Source organism: Phoca vitulina, unplaced genomic scaffold (assembly GCF_004348235.1).
Source record: "Phoca vitulina isolate PV1807 unplaced genomic scaffold, GSC_HSeal_1.0 scaffold358, whole genome shotgun sequence".
NCBI classification, from domain to species: domain Eukaryota; kingdom Metazoa; phylum Chordata; class Mammalia; order Carnivora; family Phocidae; genus Phoca; species Phoca vitulina.
The window spans coordinates 5,496-26,041 of record NW_022590045.1 but is presented as its reverse complement, the minus strand read 5'-3'; the positions used below and the strand labels follow the sequence as shown (position 1 = coordinate 26,041).

General features: G+C 37.0%; 1 protein-coding gene across 1 annotated transcript; it reads left to right on the top strand.

Moving 5' to 3' along the window:
* Positions 1 to 884: 884 nt before the first annotated feature.
* LOC116629194 (disintegrin and metalloproteinase domain-containing protein 32-like) lies at positions 885 to 20,115 on the top strand (the record flags this gene model as incomplete). Its single annotated transcript, XM_032399502.1, has 5 exons — positions 885 to 961; positions 2,240 to 2,417; positions 15,570 to 15,638; positions 19,261 to 19,332; positions 19,538 to 20,115. Coding segments are annotated over 5 exons (567 nt in total), but the record flags the coding sequence as incomplete, so codon positions are not given.
* Positions 20,116 to 20,546: the final 431 nt, after the last annotated feature.

Here is a 20,546-nt window from a genome sequence, read left to right as displayed (position 1 = left end):
TCTCCCTGTGATGAGGTCTGCTATATCTCTAGCTACTGTGATTAGAGACCAAACTTTGTATGATTTCAGTTCTTTAAAATTTCTTGTCTTGCTTCATGGCCCAGAATATGGTTTCATTTTTGTAAATATTCCATGTTTTTTAAAAAGAAAGTACATTCTACAGTTTTTATTCTGCCTATATTAGGTTGCTAACATGCTGTTCAGATCTTCTGTAGATTCTGAATGCTTGATTTATCAGACAGAAATGTATCTTTTACTATGATTATGCATTTCTCAATTTTTATTATTTTTTAAATTTTGAGCTTATATATTTTGAAGCTATCTAGTAAGTGAATACAAATTTGGAATATTTATATCTTCCTGATCAGCTGAAACTCTTTTCATTATGAAATGTCCCTCTTTATCACTTGGTAATGCTTCTTGCCTTAAAGTCTTCATTTCTTGTATTAGTATAGTTTCAGAATCATCCTTTTGGTTTGTGTTGATATGGTGTATCGTTTTCTAGTTCTTTAATCTTCCTGTGTCCTTAAATTTTAGATTTTTTTAGTAGAATATGAGATTTTCTCTGAAACCCAGATTCATAATCTTTGTCTTTTAATTGATGAACTAAATTTATATATTGGAAAGCAATTTAACCGAAAATATGAGATAACACTTTGAAGCAGAGTATAAAATAATAATTCCAAATATTAATCAGAAGAGTAGTTAATATAGTAAAAGTGACAAATATAGGGAAACTTTTCCTGAATGTCACTTTATCCATACTGATATATAAACCATGTAGCCTGTGAAAATATTTGGAAAGTTCTAACAAGTATAAAAATAAGAAATCATTAGAAAGTTTGTCAATCCTAAATAACTACTTCACTTTTTTTCATTCCTAGGCTCAGTGCTACTACCAGGGGCATATTGAAGGACATCCGAATTCTGTTGTCACACTCAGCACGTGCTCTGGATTGAGGTTATTTATTTTCTGTCATTGATATGTGAACATTGTAGTTAATGATATTTGGCTGCAGTGAATTTCTTATTTTTATATTAAGTTTGGGGCTGGAAGAGGATTCCCATGTGAGATAATGCAATGATATCCTCCTCTGAACATGTTTCTTCTCTTGTATCTCCTCACTTTCCTTGCTGGCCAGAGACATTTCTAACCTCCCTGAAGGTTTAGATTTCCTAGTTTCCTTGCTCTATATCTTGGTTTTTTGTTTTTTGTTTTTTTTTAGCTACAGAAATGACAACTGAATGTAAATGACTACAGCAAGTTGGAGGAACTGTTTAGGATAGCTTATTTTTTCAGCAAATGGATGTTTGGTACCTACCATGTGTCACCTACTGGCCTAGTGTTTGGAGTTATAAAGATAAATAAAAATAAACAAGGTGTACTTTTTCTCAAGGAAAATCACCTTCAGGGAGCGGAGGCAAATTCTATATAAGCAAATAATTACTAATATAGTACTCATATTTTTCTAATAATGTCTTAAATGATAACAATTGTAGGGTTTCTTCCTTAGTGCCTAGAATTTTCCATTCTGTGAGGAAATTCTTCATCCTCATTTTTGTAGTATAGGATCCTTATTTTAACAAACAAATAAATGTTCCTCGGTGCTTGTTACATGGAACCCTATAGTTTGGTTTTTGGGAAGTAGCCACTTGAACCAGAGCCAGAGCCAGAGAAAAATAGTTATAAAAGTTGTTTAATCTTTAAAATCTTGCTTTTAATTTCTTATTCAGACTGTGTGCATAAAGAAGATTAATAAATGCCTTTTCAAAATTACTGCTAAATTTTATTTTTATAAATAAAATTTTACTTATTACATATACTTTTGTTATATAGGCAATGTGATCATTTTTCAAAAGCAGTGCCAACCAGAGAGAAATTCATTAAGATTTCTATTTACTTTTGCTCTCATTAAGTCAGTGACTTGGAGAACAGGGAATTCCTCAATCACTGTAATGCTGTATACTTATACACCTCACAACTGATTACATAATTTCTGCTGCCTTTATATCTATAGAGAGAATCGAAAGTGAATTTTGTGGATTGTAGGAGATATTTTGTCTCTTCAGAATTATTTCCATAATGTAAAGAGTTTGGGTCAAAATACTGAGCTCAAAAAACTAGTGTATATTCAATGTTCTTTATCCTCCTCTTTCTCCTTCTTCTTTTGGATTCTGTCAGAGTTTTATAATAGAGAATCGATTAAAAGCACTTAGAGTTTTATTCTTAATTTTACAGAGGAATACTGCAATTTGAAAATGTTTCTTATGGAATCGAGCCTCTGGAATCTGCAGTTGAATTTCAACATCTTCTTTATAAATTAAGGAGTAGAAACAGTGAACTTGAAGATCTTACTGAAGATAACCAAGGCATAGAACAAAACCCAGTGGACTATAACATTTTTGTAAGTGAAAAGGTGAGTTTGTGTATGTTTTATTACCATTTTCAGGGCAATTATTGTCCTTACTTAATTTATGTATAAGAAAATTATATGAACATGTTGTATAACTGTAGCAAATATTCTTTCCTTCAGAACATCCTCATCTTTTCTTAATGTTACAATTTCCTTTGAACCATATATGGCCTTCTCCTTGCATCAATTGATCATCTACTTTTTTATGATAAATTTTTATTCTAATTCTTATTTTGTTACATACTTACAACTTTCTAAAAACTAACTAGTGTATATTCAATGTAAATTTAAGAAACTAAATTCCTGCTTTTGTGTCTGTATTCCTGGAAATTATTTAAATGCCAGTATTTTTTTTTCAGCTGTAGTCAGATGTTATTCTTTCTGTATCTAAAGCTCAGCATAGGGGCACCTGGGTGGCTCAGTCGTTAAGCGTCTGTCTTCGGCTCAGGTCATGATCCCAGGGTCCTGGGATCGAGCCCCACATGGGGCTCCCCGCTCTGCAGGAAGCCTGCTTCTCCCTCTCCCGCTCCCCTCTGCTTGTGTTCTTCTCTGGCTGTCTCTCTCTCTGTCAAATAAATAAAAAAATCTTAAAAAAAAAAAAAGCTCAGCATATCTTCTTTTGATTCAGGGGGATTTTTTTTTTTTAGTTACTGGGGTAGAATTTAGTGATTCATCAGTTGCATATAACACCCAGTGCTCATTCCATCAAGTGCCATCCTTAATGCCCATCACCCATTTACCCCTTCCCCCCACCCACCTCCCCTCAGCAACCCTCAGTTTGTTTCCATTTAAGAGTCTCTTATGGTTTGCCTCCCTCTTTATTTTCATCTTATTTTGTTTTTCCTTCCTTCCCCTATGTTCATCTGTTTTGTTTCTTAAATTCCATATATGAGTGAAATCAATTTGTCTTTCTCTGACTTATTTCACTTAGCATAATACCCTCTAGTTCCATCCATGTCATTGCAAATGGCAAGATTTCATTCTTTTTGAGGGCTGAGTAGTATTCTGTTGTATATATATACACCACATCTTTATCCATTCGTCAGTCAGTGGACATCTGGACTCTTTCCATAGTTCGGCTATTGTGGACATTGCTGCTTTAAACATTGGGGTGCATGTGCCCCTTTGAATCACTATGTTTGTATACATTGGATGCAATTGCTGTGTCATAGGGTATCTCTATTTTTAACTTTTTGAGGAACCTCTATACTGTTTTCTGGAATGGCTGCTGCCGTTTGCATTCCCACCAACAGTGTAAGAGGGTTCCCATTCTCTGCATCCTCGTCAACATCTGTTGTTTCCTGACTTGTTCATTTTAGCCATTCTGACTGGTGTGAGGTGGTATCTCATTGTAGTTTTGATTTGTATTTCCCTGATGCGAAGTGATGTTGAGCATTGTTTCATATGTCTGTTGGCCATTTGTATGTCTTCTTTGGAGAAATGTCTGTTCATGTCTTCTGCCCATTTCTTGTTTCTGGGTGTTGAGTTTGATAAGTTCTTTATAGATTTTGAATACTAGCCCTTTATCTGATAAGACATTTGAAAATATCTTTTCCCATTCCATAAGTTGTCTTTTTAGCTTTGTTGACTGTTTCCTTTGCTGTGCAAAAGCTTTTTATCTTGATGAAATCCCAGTAGTTCATCTTTGCTTCTACTTCTCTTGCCTTTGGAGACATGTCTAGTGAGGAGTTGCTGCAGCTGAGGCCTAAGAAGTTGCTGCCTGTCTTCTACTCTAGGATTTTGATGGATTCCTGTCTCACATTTAGGTGTTTCATCCATTTTGAGTCTACTTTTATATATGAAATATATATATATGAACCATATAAGAAAATGGTTCAGTTTCATTCTTCTGCATGGAATATATTTTTCCGTCCTTTCACTTTCAGTCAATATCTATCTTTAGGCCTCAAATGAGTCTTTTATGGGCAGCATAGTCAGGTCTTATTTTTTTAATCCATTCCCTTATCCTGTGCCTTTTGATTGAAGCATTTAGTTCACTTAAATTTAAGGTTATTATTGGTAGGTGTGTACTTACTGACATTTTGTTAATTGTTTTCTGGTTGATTTTTTAGTTCTTCTTTGTTCCTTCGATTGCTCTCCTACCTGTGTGATTTGATGACTTTTTTCTATTATGCATGGATTCTTTTGTCCTTATTTTATTGTGTATCTATTATAGGTTTTTGGTTTGTGATTACCATGAGGTTCATACACAACAACCTATGTATATAGCCATCTTTTTATTTTTATTTTTTTAAAGATTTTATTTATTTATTTGACAGAGAGAGAGAGAGAGAGAGGGCGCACAAGCAGGTGGAGCAGCAGAGGGAGAGGGAGAAGTAGGCTCCCTGCTGAACAGAGAGCCTGATGCAGGGCTCGATCCCAGGACCCTGGGATCATGACCTGAGCTGAAGGCAGCCGCTTAATCACCTGAGCCCCCAGGTGCCCCTATAGCCATCTTTTTAAAGTTGATGATCTCTTTATTTTGAATACATTCTGAAAGCACTACATCTTTATTCCCCCTCCATGTTCTGTGTACTTGGTTTCATATTTTCATCTTTTATTTTTGCTTAATTAATTACTGTAGATATAGTTGATTTTACTGCTTTTGTCTTTTCACCTTCATACTAACTTTATAAATGCTTGATCCACTACCTTCACTCTATGTTTACTTTTACCAGGGAGATTTTACTTTCATAATTTTCTTACATCTAGATATGACTTTTTCTTATTTACTTAAATAAGTCCCTTTGACATTTCTTGTAGGGCTGGTTTAGTGTGTGTGATGAACTTCTTTAACCTTTGTCTGGGAAACTGTTTTATCTCTCCTTCAATTCTAATGAAAGCCCTGCTGGTTAGAGTATTCTTGTTTGTAGGTTTTTTTTCCATTCAGCACTTTGAATATATCATGAGAATCCCTCCTGGCCTGAAAAGTTTCTGCTGAAAAATCATTTGATGTGTTTATGGGTGTTCCTCTGTATGTAACTAGTTACTTCTCTCTTGCTGCTCTTAAAATTCTCTCTTTATCTTTATTTTTTCACATTTTAATAATTATTTTGCTGTAGATCTTTTTGGGTTCATCTTGTTTGGTCCTCTCTGTGCTTCCTGAACTTGGATGTCTGTTTCCTTTCGTGATAAGGGACGTTTTCAGCTATTATATCTTCAGATACATATTCTGCTTGTTTCTTTTCTCTTCTACGTCTGGAACCCCTATAATAAGAATGTTAGTATGCTTGCAATGTCCACAATAGCCAAACTGTGGAAAGAGCCAAGATGTCCATCGACAGATGAATGGATAAAGAAGATGTGGTATAGATATACAATGGAATATTATGCAGCCATCAAAAGGAATGAGATCTTGCCATTTGCAACGACGTGGATAGAACTGGAGGGTGTTATGCTGAGCGAAGTAAGTCAATCAGAGAAAGACATGTATCATATGACCTCACGGATATGAGGGATTCTTAATCTCAGGAAACAAACTGAGGGTTGCTGGAGTGGTGGGGGGTGGGAGAGATGGGGTGGTTGGGCGATAGACATTGGGGAGAGTATGTGCTGTTGAATCACAGATCTGTACCTCTGACACAAATAATACAATATACGTTAAAAAAAAAGAAGAAGAAGAAGAAGAAGAAGAAGATAGCAGGCAGGGAAGAATGAAGAGGGGGAAATCTGAGGGGGAGACGAACCATGAGAGACGGTGGACTCTGAGAAACAAACTGAGGGTTCTAGAGGGGAGGGGGGCGGGAGGATGGGTTAGCCTGGTGATGGGTATTAAAGAGGGCACGCTCTGCATGGAGCACTGGATGTTATACACAAACAATGAATCATGGAACACTACATCAAAAACTAATGATGTAATGTATGGTGATTAACATAACAATAAAAAAATTAAAAAAAAAGGAATGTTAGTATGCTTGATGTCCTGGAGGTCCCTTAAATTATTCTCCTTCTTAAAACTCTTTTTTCTTTTTGCTGGTCAGCTTGAGTGCTTTCCGTTACCTGTCTTCTGGATCACTGATCTATTCTTCTGCATCCTCTACTCTGCTGTTGATTTTCTCTAGTGTATTTTTCATTCAGATGTTGTATTCTTAGCTCTCGTTGTTTTTTATTTAAGTATTTTATATCTCTTTGTTGAATTTCTTTGTGCTTCCAATCTTCTCGAAGTTTAGTTATCAGATTTATGACAATACTTTGAACTCTGTCAGAGAGATTGCTTGTCTCCATTTTGTTTAGTTCTTTCTCAAGGTTTGTCTTGTTCTTTCATTTGAAACATATTGCTCTGTTTCCTCATTTTGCTTGACTGTCTGTTTCTGTCTGTGTATTAGGTATATCAGCTATGGCTCCTTATTTTGAAGATGTAGCCTTATGTAGAAGGTATCCTGTGGGGCACAGAGCACAGTTTTCCCTCATCACCAAAATGAGGCACTCCAGGGATGTCCCCTGTTTGAGGTGTGTGTGCCCTTCTCTTGTGACTATGCCACAACTGCTGTGGGTGGTTTCATGAGCAGGGCTAGCCCCTCTTGTGGTTGGTGCAAGCCAAGTCACGACTGTTGCTGTTGTACTGGTGGGCAGGGCTGCCTCCTGCCATCCCATCAGGCAAGAGCTGCTTTGGAGGTCTTTGTCCTGGCCAAGGCCCCCTACTGGGTGTGTTAAGTTGGTAGCCAATTTGGGGGCTGTTGGTCCTGGCCAAGTATGCCTGTTGGGTATGATAGAGCAGGACCACCTTGGAAGGAGTGCCTGCCAGAATGGGTGGGTTAGACAGAGCCAGTCCTCAAGGGAACCCTGGGATGGGTTGTGCAGTGCTAACAAGGTAGATGGAAAAGTGTCAGAATTGGTACCCACCAGTGTTGGGCCAGCTAGGCAGAAGGAGGGTGAGAAAAATAGCTCATACCACCTTTTCTGTTCTCAGAGAAAGTTTACAAATCTCTATCCCTCTGACATATGCCCTAAAATTAGTCACTAAATCTTCATCTACGTTCCAGGTACTTTTCAAACAGCTGCCTCTGTGCTGGGCCTCAGAGTGAGTGAATATGTGCACAGCTCTTTAAAAGCATGATTTCAGTTTCCTATAGCCCTCTAACACTCCTGGAATTAAACCCTGCTGATTTTTAAAGCCATATATTAAATGTTTTTTTCATTTTATTTTATTTTTTTTAAATTTTATTTTGTTATGTTAATCACCATACATCACATCATTAGTTTTTGACGTAGTGTTCCATGATTCATTGTTTCTGTATAACACCCAGTGCTCCATGCAGAGCGTGCCCTCTTTAATACCCATCACCAGGCTAACCCATTCTCCCACCCCCTCCGCTCTAGAACCCTCAGTTTGTTTCTCAGAGTCCCATCGTCTCTCATGGTTCATCTCCCCCTCCGATTTCTCATCTTGAGAATATATAATATATATATATGTTCTCTTATACATATGTATAATATATATATATATATATATATATATATATATATATATATATATATATATGTAAGTATCAGTGGAATACTCAGCCTTGAAAAAGAAGCAAATCTTCCATTTGTGACAGCATGGATGAACCTGGAGGATGTTATGCTAAGTGAAATAAGCCACACAGAGGACAAATGCTACATGATTTCAATTATATGTAGAATCTTAAAATAGTCAAACTCCTAGAAGCAAAGAGGCAAATGGTAGTTGCAGGAGCTGAGGACAAGGAGAAATGGGGAAATGTTGGTCAAATGGTACAAAGCTTCAGTTATGCAAGATAAGTAACTTTTGGAGATTAAATATATAGTAATATGACGGTAGTTAACAATAGTGTATTATAAACTTGGAATTTGCTGAGTATTGATCTTATGCATTCTTTTTTTTAAATTTTTTTATTGTTTTGTTAATCACCATGCATTACATCATTAGTTTTTGATGCATTGTTCCATGATTCATTGTTTGTGTATAATACCCAGTGCTCCAGGCAAAACATGCCCTCTTTAATACCCATCACCAGGCTAACCCATCCTCCCACCCCCTACCCTCTAGAACCCTCAGTTTGTTTTTCAGGTCCATCATCTCTTATGGTTCGACTCCCCCTCCGATTTCCCCCGCTTCATTCTTCCCCTCCTGCTCTATTCTTCTTCTTTTTTTTTTTTTTTTTTTAACATTTATTGTATTATTTGTGTCAGAGTCACAGATCTGTGATTCAACAGTCTTCCACAATTCACAGCGCTCACCATAGCACATACCCTCCCCAATGTCTATCACCCAGCCACCCCATCCCTCCTACGCCACCCTCCAGCAATCCTCAGTTTGTTTCCTGAGATTAAGAATCCCTCATATCCATGAGGTCATATGATACATGTCTTTCTCTGATTGACTTATTTCGCTCAGCATAACACCCTCCAGTTCTATCCACGTTGTTGCAAATGGCAAGATTTCATTCCTTTTGATGGCTGCATAATATTCCATTGTATATCTTTACCACATCTTCTTTATCCATTCATCTGTCGATGGACATCTTGGCTCTTTCCACAGTTTGGCTATTGTGGACATTGCTGCTATAAACATCAGGGTGCATGTACCCCTTCGGATCCCTACATTTGTATCTTTGGGGTAAATACCCAGGAGTGCAATTGCTGGATCATATGATAGCTCTATTTACAACTTTTTGAGGAACCTCCATACTGTTTGCCAGAGTGGCTGCACCAGCTTGCATTCCCACCAACAGTGTAGGAGGGTTCCCCTTTCTCCGCATCCCTGCCAACATCTGTCGTTTCCTGACTTGTTAATTTTAGCCATTCCGACTGGTGTGAGGTGGTATCTCACTGAGGTTTTGATTTGGATTTCCCTGATGCCGAGCAATGTTGAGCACTTTTTCATGTGTCTGTTGGCCATTTGGATGTCTACTTTGGAAAAATATCTGTTCATGTCTTCTGCCCATTTCTTGATTGGATCATTTGTTCTTTGGGTGTTGAGTTTGATGAGTTCTTTATAGATTTTGGATACTAGCCTTTTATCTGATATGTCATTTGCAAATATCTTTTCCCATTCTGTCAGTTGTCTTTTGGTTTTGTTGACTGTTTCTTTTGCTGTGGAAAAACTTTTTATCTTGATGAAGTCCCAATAGTTCATTTTTGCCCTTGCTTCCCTTGCCTTTGGCAATGTTTCTAGGAAGAAGTTGCTGCAGCTGAGGTCGAAGAGGTTGCTGCCTGTGTTCTCCTTTAGGATTTTGATGGACTCCTGTCTCACATTGAGGTCTTTCAGCCATCCATTTTGAGTCTATTTTTGTGTGTGGTGTAAGGAAATGGTCCAGCTTCATTCTTCTGCATGTGGCTGTCCAATTTTCCTAACACCATTTGTTGAAGAGACTGTCTTTTTTCCATTGGACATTCTTTCCTGCTTTGTCAAAGATTGGTTGACCATAGAGTTGAGGGTCCATTTCTGGGCTCTCTCTTCTGTTCCATTGATCTATGTGTCTGTTTTTGTGCCAGTACCATACTGTCTTGATGATGACAGCTTTGTAATAGAGCTGGAAGTCCGGAATTGTGATGCCACCAGCTTTGCTTTTCTTTTTCAAGATTCCTCTGGGTATTCGGGGTCTTTTCTGGTTCCATACAAATTTTAGGATTATTTGTTCCATTTCTTGAAAAAAGTTGATGGTATTTTGATGGGGATTGCATTGAATGTGTAGATTGCTCTAGGTAGCATTGACATCTTCACAATATTTGTTCTTCCAATCCATGAGCATGGGACGTTTTTCCATTTCTTTGTGTCTTCCTCAATTTCTTTCATGAGTATTTTATAGTTTTCTGAGTACAGATTCTTTGCCTCTTTGGTGAGATTTATTCCTAGGTATCATATGGTTTTAGGTGCAATTGTACATGGGATCAACTCCTTAATTTCTTTTTCTTCTGTCTTGTTGTTGGTGTATAGGAATGCCACTGATTTCTGTGCATTGATTTTATATCCTGGCACTCTACTGAATTCCTGTATGAGTTTTAGCAGTTTTGGGGTGGAGTCTTTTGGGTTTTCCACCTAAAGTATCATATCATCTACAAAGAGTGAGAGTTTGACTTCTTCTTTGCCTATTTGGGTGCCTTTTATTTCTTTTTGTTGTCTGATTGCTGTGGCTAGGACTTCTAATACTATGTTGAATAGCAGTGGTGATAGTGGATATCCCTGCAGCTTTCTGACCTTGGCGGGGAAGCTCTCAGTTTTTCCCCATTGAGAATGATATTCGCTGTGGGTTTTTTATAGATGGCTTTTATGATATTGAGGTATGTACCCTCTATCCCTATACTCTGAAGAGTTTAGATTAAGAAAGGATGCTGTATTTTGTCAAATGCTTTTTCTGCATCTATTGAGAGGATCACATGATTCTTGTTCTTTCTTTTGTTAATGTATTGTATCACGTGGATTGATTTGCGGATGTTGAACCAACCTTGCAGCCAGGGATAAATCCCACTTGGTTGTGGTGAATAATCCTTTTAATGTACTGTTGGATCCTATTGGCTAGTATTTTGGTGAGAATTTTTGCATCCATGTTCATCAGGGATATTGGTGTGTAATTCTCCTTTTTGATGGGATCTTTCTCTGGTTTTGGGATCAAGGCAATGGTGGCCTCATAAAACGACTTTGGAAGTGTTCCTTCCATTTCTATTTTTTGGAACAGTTTCAGAAGAATGGGTATTAATTATTCTTTAAATGTTTGGTAGAATTCCCCTGGGAAGCCATCTGGCCCTGGGCTTTTGTTCATTGGGAGATTTTTGATGACTGCTTCAATTTCCTTAGTGGTTATACGTCTGTTCAGGTTTTCTATTTCTTCCAGGTTCAGTTTTGGTAGTTGATACATCTCTAGGAATGCATCCATTTCTTCCAGGTTATATAATTTGCTGGCATAGAGTTGCTCATAATATGTTCTTATAATTGTTTGTATTTCTTTGGTGTTGGTTGTAATCTCTCTTCTTTCATTCATGATTTTATTTATTTGGGTCATTTTTCTTTTTGATAAGTCTGGCCAAGGGTTTATCAATCTTGTTAATTCTTTCAAAGAACCAGCTCCTAGTTTTGTTGATCTGTTCTACTGTTCTTTTGGTTTCTATTTCATTGATTTCTGCTCTGATCTTTATTATTTCTCCTCCTGCTGGGTTTAGGCTTTATTTGCTGTTCTTTCTCCAGCTCCTTTAGGTGTAGGTTTAGGTTGTGTATTTGAGACCTTTCTTGTTTCTTGAGAAAGGCTTGTATTGCTATATACTTTCCTCTTAGGACTACCTTTGCTGCATCCCAAAGATTTTGAACAGTTGTGTTTTCATTTTCATTGGTTTCCATGAAGTTTTTTAATTCTTCTTTAATTTCCTGGTTGACCCGTTCATTCTTCAGTAGGATGCTCTTTAGCCTCCGTGTATTTGAGTTCTTTCCGAGTTTCTTCTTGTGATTGAGTTCTAGTTTCAAAGCTTTGTTGTCTGAAAATATGCAGGGAATGTTCCCAATCTTTTGGTACCAGTTGAGACCTGATTTGTGACCTAGGATATGATCTATTCTGGAGAATGTTCCATGGGCACTGGAGAAAAATGTGTATTCTGTTGCTTTGGGATGGAATGTTCTGAATATGTCTGTGAAGTCCATGTGGTCCAGTGTGTCATTTAAAGTCTTTATTTCCTTGTTGATCTTTTGCTTAGATGACCTGTCGATTTCAGTGAGGGGGGGTGTTAATGTCCCCCAGTATTATTGTATTGTTGTCAATGTGTTTCTTTGCTTTTGTTATTAATTGGCTTATATAATTGGCTGCTCCCATGTTAGGGGCATAGATATTTACAATTGTTAGATCTTCTTGTTGGATAGACCCTTTAAGTAGGATATAGTGTCCTTCCTCATCTCTTATTACAGTCTTTGGTTTAAAATCTAATTTGTGTGATATAAGGATTGCCACCCCAGCTTTCTTTTGGTGTCCATTAGCATGGTAAATTGTTTTCCACTCCTCACTTTCAATCTGGGGGTGTCTTTGGGTCTAAAATAAGTCTCTTGCAGACAGTCTATGGGTGGGTTTTTGTTTTTTAATTCAATCTGATAGCCTGTGTCTTTTAATCAGGGCATTTAGCCTATTAAATTCAGGGTAACTATTGAAAGATATGAATTTAGTGCCATTGTATTGCCTGTAAGGTGACTGTTACTGTATATTGTCTGTGTTCCTTTCTAGTCTATGTTGCTTTTAGGCTCTCTCTTTGCTTAGAGGACCCATTTCAATATTTCTTGTAGGGCTGGTTTTATGTTTGCAAATTCCTTTAGTTTTTGTTTGTCCTGGAAGCTTTTTATCTCTCCTTCTATTTTCAATGATAGCCTAGCTGGATATAGTGTTCTTGGCTGCATATTTTTCTCATTTAGTGCTCTGAAGATATCATGCCAGTCCTTTCTGTCCTGCCAGGTCTCTGTGGATAGTTCTGTTGCCAATCTATTGTTTCTACTATTGTAGATTACAGACCTCTTCTTCCGAGCTGCTTTCAGTATTTTCTTTTTGTCTCTGAGACTCGTAAGTTTTACTATTAGATGTTGGGGTGTTGACCTATTTTTATTGATTTTGAGAAGAGATCTCTGTGCCTCCTGGATTTTGATGCCTGTTTCCTTCCCCAAATTAGGGGAATTTTCTGTTATAGTTTGCTCCAATAAAACCTTCTGCCCCCCTCTCTCTTTCTTCTTCTTCTGGGATCCCAATTATTCTAATGTTGTTTCGTCTTATGGTATCGCTTATCTCTCGAATTCTGCCCTCGTGATCCAGTAGTTGTTTATCTCTCTTTTTCTCAGCTTCTTTATTTTCCATCATTTGGTCTTCTATATCACTGATTCTCTCTTCTGCCTCGTTTATCCCTGCAGTTAGCGCCCCCATTTTTGATTGCACCTCATTAATAGCCTTTTTTATTTCGACTTGGTTAGATTTTAGTTTTTATTTCTCCAGAAAGGGTTACTCTAATAACTTCCATGCTTTTTTCAAGCCCAGCTAGTATCTTTAAAATCATCATTCTGAACTCTAGATCCAACACTGTAGTAATGTCCATACTGAGTAGGTCCCTGGCAGTTAGTACTGCCTCTTGTTCTTTTTGTTAAGGTGAAATTTTCCATCCTGTCATTTTGTCCAGAGGAGAATAGATGAATGAGAGAACAAAATGCTAACAGGGTAACAACGTCCCCAGAAAATATACTCTAAACAAATCAGAAAAGACTTGAAACCGGGGGAAAAGAAAGGGAAAGAAAGAAAGAAAAAAAGAAAAAGGAAAAGATAAAAACAAACAAAAACATAACAAAACAAAAAAAACAGAATATGATCAAATATGATCAGGCTGGTGCATAGGTCATTGCCACACACTAGATTTTTGTTGTATTTTGGTCTGTTAGAAGAAAGTGCCTCCCAAAATTTTAAAGAAAGAAAAACTTATATATGTACAGAAATAAGGGTGATACGATGAAGGGATGGAATATGATTGTAAAGATGAAAATTATAAAAAATTTTATGAAAGGAATTGATAAGTTTGAAAAAAGAAAAGAGGATTTAAAAAAAAAAGAGAGAAAAAAAGGGAGAGAATATGATCAGGCAGTAGACTAGAACAAAGCCATACACTAGTGATTTAGGGTATATTTTGATCTGTTAGAAGAAACTGTATCTCAAAATTTTAAAGAGTGAACAACTTATATATATATGCCAAAAATAAGGGTAACTACTATGAAGGGATAGAATATGACTCTAAAAATGAAAAATAAAAAAGAGTTTTTAAAAAAAGGATTGATAAGATGTTGGTTGAAAAAGGGAAAAAGAAAAACTCAAAAAAAAAAAAAGACAGTTAAAAAAAAATTAACTTTGAAAGACTAAAGAATCATGGTAAAAAAGCCATGAATTCTATGTGCAGTATTCCCCTAGCTCTGGAGTTCTGCCATTCTCATTGATCGGTAACCTTGGTCTTGGCTGGCTGTTCTTGCTGATCTTCTGGGGGGAGGGGCCTGTTGCCATGGTTCCCAAATGTCTTTGCTGGAGGCGGAATTGCCCTGGACTTGCCTGGTCCTGGCTTAGTAATCTGCTCGGGTTTGCTCTCCGGAGCTTTTGTTCCCTGCAAGCTTTCCATACAGCTTTGGAGGACAAGAGTGGAAATGGTGGCCTCCTAATCTTCCACCCAGAGGAGCCGAGAACTCAGGGCCCTGCTCCTCAGTGCGCCCCCAGAGAAAAGCGGTCAGTCACTCCCTCTCCCCCGTCTCCGGCTACACTCCGAGCTCACCTGGCCTGTGACCCAGCGTTTCTATCTCTGGCACCCGACTTGGTGTGGAGTCTCCAAACCCAGTAGATCCCTGCAGTGCGCTCCCGTGCTGCTCCTCCTGGGAGAGGAATGGGAGTCTCCCCGGATCTGCCACTTGTTGGGTCCCTGCTGGAGGAGCAGTGGCCCGACTGTGCCACGGATCACAGTTTATGGCAACCCCGAGCTGAGAGCCCGCTCCTCTGCTCCCTCTCTGCAGCAGGCTTCCCTGCTCCGATACCTGGGAGCTCTGCCGCACTCAGGCACAGGCACTCCCGGTCTTTCTGTCACCCTGAGGGTCCAGAGATCACACTGTCCCAGGAGGGTTCCACCCCCCGCTTAGCCACTGGAGCGACGTCCCTCAGCAGAGCCGACTTCTGAAAGTTCCGATTTTGTGCTCCGCGGCTCTATCACTTGCCAAAAGCAGTGGATGGAGGCCCCCTCCCCCGCCATCTATCCTCCTGAATATCGCCTCGGATTCACTTCTCCACATGTCCTACATTCCAAAAAGTGGTCGCTTTTCTGTTCAGAGAGTTGTTGCTATTCTTTTCTTTGATCTCCTGTTGAGTTTGTAGGTTTTCAGAATGGTTTGATCCCTATCCATCTGAATTCCTGGGACCAGATGAAATCCAGGTCTCCTACTCCTCCGCAGTCTTGCTCCTCCCCGATCTTATGCATTCTTATCATGCACACAAAAAAGAAAATGGTCACTATGATGTTAATTGGCCTAATTATGACAATTATTTTTCTATATATATATATATATATATATCAAAACATCAAGTCTTTAACTTTAAATATATATAATTTTCGTTAATTACACCTCAATACAGTGGAAAAATGATTTTAAAAGTTCAGAATAAACAATTTATGAAAGTTTTGTGTGCTTTTAAGTGCTCTTTTTCTTTTTTCTAGTCAGAATCAGCTGTTCCAGATTTAATTCCTCTTTATCTAGAAATGTATATTGTGGTGGATAAAGCTTTGGTATGTATTTTTCTTTTTCTTTGCTTTTAAATATTTTGTGTGAATGTATAATTATCCCTAGCTAGAAAGGAACTTAAAAATTCCAGTCTTTTTACTACATGTCGTAGAGAGAACAGTGGAAAATTTGCAAACTGAAAAACTAAATACTCAAAATTACATATTTCCATTAGAAATGTTTAATTTGAAATGTTTATGTAAAAATCCTGAATAACAAAATTATTTTTAAGCTGGTACTTCACATCTTTAGGAACTCTTTCCATCTACAGTATTTTTTTAATGGTGATATTTTAAGTGAAAATCTTTAAGCTTTATTTTTTGTTTTTAGGGCACTTGAAGAGCAATATGTAGCCTAGGGAATGTTTTGTCCTATAAAGTTTTTATTGGCACATAAGTGATGACAGTATAACTATGAGAACTGCTTACATTAATGTATCAAGATTTTTTTTTTGAGTGGTTTTTAAAGGTTCACCTGTTCTAGTGTATTGTTTACCTGGTATAAACATATTTCTAAATCCCTGATTCCCAAAAACTATTTGAGGACCTTTAAACTTCAGGACCTTGGGATGAGAACTTAGTTTGCACCCAATCAGGTGTGGCTTTATTTCCTCCATATTTCAGGGATTTCAGAAAACAGGGATAAAAATATACTTTCCCGGTTTTGTTCTGATATGAGCATTTGATTGTCACACCTCTGGAATACTACAGAGAGTATGAATCAAACACATTATCAATTCTATTTGTAGAATTGTAGAGCTTGTCAGGAAGCCAGAGTTGAGATTCAGAGACAGATAGGATTTAGAGAAGAATAAGAAAATACTCGATTCATTAGAATATAGGGGAAAAGGACAAAGGAACATTTAAGAGAAAATTAAGATATTTATAATAATGATGACTAAATTTCCAGGGAATATTCTGGATTATAAAAATCATTTTTTTTTCGGAATTCTGTTACAAACTTTGAGAGTTGTTTTAAAAGCTTCTTGCCCAAATTGTCAGGTTTGCCAGGCATATGATACTGATTAAACTTCCCTTTTCTATGTTTTTATACATGTTTACATATTCTTTAATAAAACAAACATTGAGCCTGCTGTGGCATCTATGTGACTAGATGCTGGGCATATAAAGAAGAACAATAGTGATATTGTCTTCAATGACTTCCCAAATTTTAAATCCATAATTGCAGTCTAGTGAATTCAATGCTATGCTTAAAGGAAGCATATGGGAGTATAAAAACATGGTCCAATGATGGAGAAAGACATGGAAACACAGCTATAACCGGGGGTACTATAAAAGCATGCAAGTAGGTATTTTAAAATGTGTTTTATTATTATTCATGTATGATGGGGCCAACAGATCAGGAGACAAAATTGCTGTTGGAGAGATAGTTTGTTATTCACAGTTCCCAAAAGGAGAGAGTATGGCACATCCTGCAGAAGCCACGTGGGGAAGTAACAAAATAGGTAAGGAGACAGAGGGAGCAAGGGGAAAACATGGGCAGGAGACCTGATGATGGTTTCTGTGGGAAAGAACCCTTGAGGCAAAGTAAACAGGTTTATGGTTGTCTAGCTTGAATAATTTCAGTGGGTTCTGGGATGTGGAGCTTGTCTCTAGTTGGCTCTTTGGGTGATTAGGGCAGGGGAATAATGGCATGGACTGTGAGATTCTGATAAAGGAGGTGGTTGGGGGATGGTTTGTGGATTAGTTAGTTTGGATAATGAGGTGAGGGTGGGGCCAGGGAAGACTTGGTGCAAAACTTTTCCTTGCAAAGGCACATAAATATGAGAGAAGTTTCTTAAAAAAAAAAAAAAAACTGCAAGTTTAGTATGATTAATACATAGGGTTGAAGAAGGAAAATAGAAAGAGATAAATTGAAGAACTGATACAATATTTGGATTTTATCCTATTTATCCTATTTTATCCTATATCCATTAAAAAGATTTTAAACAGGGGAGTGACAGGTTCATATTTTCATTTTAGAATCATCATTTTTGTAATAGTGTAAGGACTGGATTGCTGATGGGATAGTTGGAGACATTTAAGAGACCGTTCCAGTAATCAAGTCAAACGTTTACTAGTTAGTAGTATTAGTAATAGAAAAAAAATTTTTTTGAAGTTACTGCTGAGGTTGAATTAGAAGGACTTAAATTGATTTGATTTATCCTTTCACTTAATAAATTTATTGAGCATCCTGTAGATGCCAATTACCATTCTACTTTTGAGGATACTGCTGTGAACACAACAGAAAAAGTTCTGCTCTTATGGAACACGCAGTATCATAAATGTGGGAGGTCATAGATGATAATACCTTTAATTAAAGTAGTGGGAAGGTAGGTAGGAGAATGATGAGCTTCGTTTTACATATGTTTCATTTGAGGATCCTGTGGAACATGCAAGTGGTGCTATACTTAAGAGATTTGATTTATAGATATGTAATTTGACATTGGCACATTCCACAAAGCTTGTTTAGATTTCAGTATTTGTATATACACTAATTTGTGTGTGTGTAGGTTTGTGCACTAGGATCACATATGTAGCCTTGTGTAATCATTGTCACAATCAAGACACTCAAAAGAACCATCACTATAAGACTCTCTTACATTATTTCTTCATAGTCACATCCATTTCTCCCTACCTCCCAGGCTTCTTAACCTCTGGCAGTCACTAATCTGTTCTCCAGGTTTCAGGAATATTGCATAAATGTTATTTTGTAGTATATATCCTTTGGAGATTTTTTTTTTAAGATTTTATTTATTTGACAGAGAGATACAGCGAGAGAGGGAGCACAAGCAGGGGGAGTGGGAGAGGGAGAAGCAGGCTTCCCGCTGAGCAGGGAGCCCGATGCAGGGCTTGATCCCAGGACCCTGGGATCATGACCTGAGCCGGAGGCAGACGCTTAACGACTGAGCCACCCAGGCGCCCCCTCCTTTGGAGATATTTTTAACACAGCATAATTTTCTTAAGGTTTATCCAAACTGTTTCATATATCAACAGTTTTGTCAGTTCCTTTTTACTAATGATCAGTATTCCATGATATGATTGTACTACAGTTTGTTTAACCAGTTAACCACTGAAGGACATATGAATTGTTTCCAGCTTTGGGCTAATAGGAATAAAATTGTTATGAACATTTATGAACATGTTTTTTGTGAGCATCGGTTTTGATTTCTTTAGGATAAATGCCCAGGAGTATGGGGCGCCTGGGTGGCTCAGTTGGTTAGGCATCTGACTTGGCTCAGGTCACCATCCCATGGGTTGTGGGATTGAGCCCCATATTGAAGATTCCCCCTCTGCCGCTCCCCCCACTTGTTCTCATTCTCTCTCTCTTGAATAAAACTTAAAAAATATAAATAAATGCCAGGAGTGCAATTGTTGGCTCATATGGTAAGTATATTATTTGTTTTAAAAAAGCTGCTAAACTTTCCAGAGTGGCTGTACGATTTTACATTCCCACCAGCATATATGAGTGATCCAGTTTATATTCATTTTTTTAATTTGTTACTATCTTATTTTGAACTGTTCTAACTCCAAAGCAGCATCAAATTTCTGAGAGTAGATGGAGAGTATATTTCAAACATATTACATAACAGATTGTATTTAATTTGAAATTAATTTTGTTTTTCAGTATGATTACTTGGGCTCTGATAGCATGATAGTAACAAATAAAGTCATCGAAACTATTGGCCTTGTAAATTCGGTAAGTATTTTTCTTTTCATACTAGTTAGAAAAATTTATACTAGTTTTGAAATTATAATTTCCGTTAACTTCACTTGGCATTTCTGAATAATTAAGCTATCCACACAAAACTGAGTATGGATTTGTCAAAGCATTGAATTAATTTCTTGGTTATTATAAAATAACATAAACATTAATTTTTCATGTATTTATCTCTTGTTTTTAGATGTTTGCCCAATTTAAAGTTACTGTTGTGCTGTCATCGTTGGAGATGTGGTCAGATAAAAATAAGATTTCTACAGTTGGTGAGGCAGATGAAGTATTGCGTAGATTTTTAGAATGGAAAAAGTTCTATCTTACTCTGAGGCCTCATGATATTGCATATTTATTCATGTAAGAATAATGTTTCAATATTCTTAGAAAGAAAACAAAGATCTGTGATAATGATGTAGCTTAATTTAGGGAATTTTTATTCATTGGTGACTATTAATACATTATGTGCTTCATTCAGGCCTCATATTCTCTTTCTGTTTGTCACTAAAACTTGCTAAAATTTATTTCTGTGCTTGTTAGCTTTTTACTAATGAGGGGACTGAGATTTCTAGAGGTTAAACAATTTCAGGATTCTTGGATCTAGTGGTGTCCTTCCAGTTTGAACCCACAGGTTTTAACCCCAGAGCCCATAATCTTAACCACTACCTAAAAAAATGGGATTTATCTTATGAAGTTTATATTTTTGTTATGAAGTTGGATCAAAGACTTGGGAAAGTAGGTTAAAAACAGTTTACCCTAATGAATTTTCTGCATTATTTTTAAATATTAGTTTTCTTTTTTGTTTTGTTCTAGTTTTTATTATGGAAAATTTCAAGCATAACAGCAGATGAGAAAGTAAAATAATGAATCATCATGTACCTTACATATCCATAAAACAATTATCAGCTTATGGCTAATTTTTTTCTTTTTCTCACCCCCTCAAATTCAGTTCTTTTGAAGAAAATCCTATGTGTCATATTATTTATGTATCTCTGAAAGATAAGGATTCTTTAAAAAGTATTCACAATACCATTATCACACCAAAAAATGGCAATTCCTTAAAGTCATCATTGTTTAGTCAGGGTTCAAATTTTGCATATTGTCTAAAATATTTTATCTTACATTTTACAGTTGGTTGGTTCAAATCTGTATCCATGCAAGGTCCACACATTGCATTCATTTGATATGTCTCTAAGTCTCTT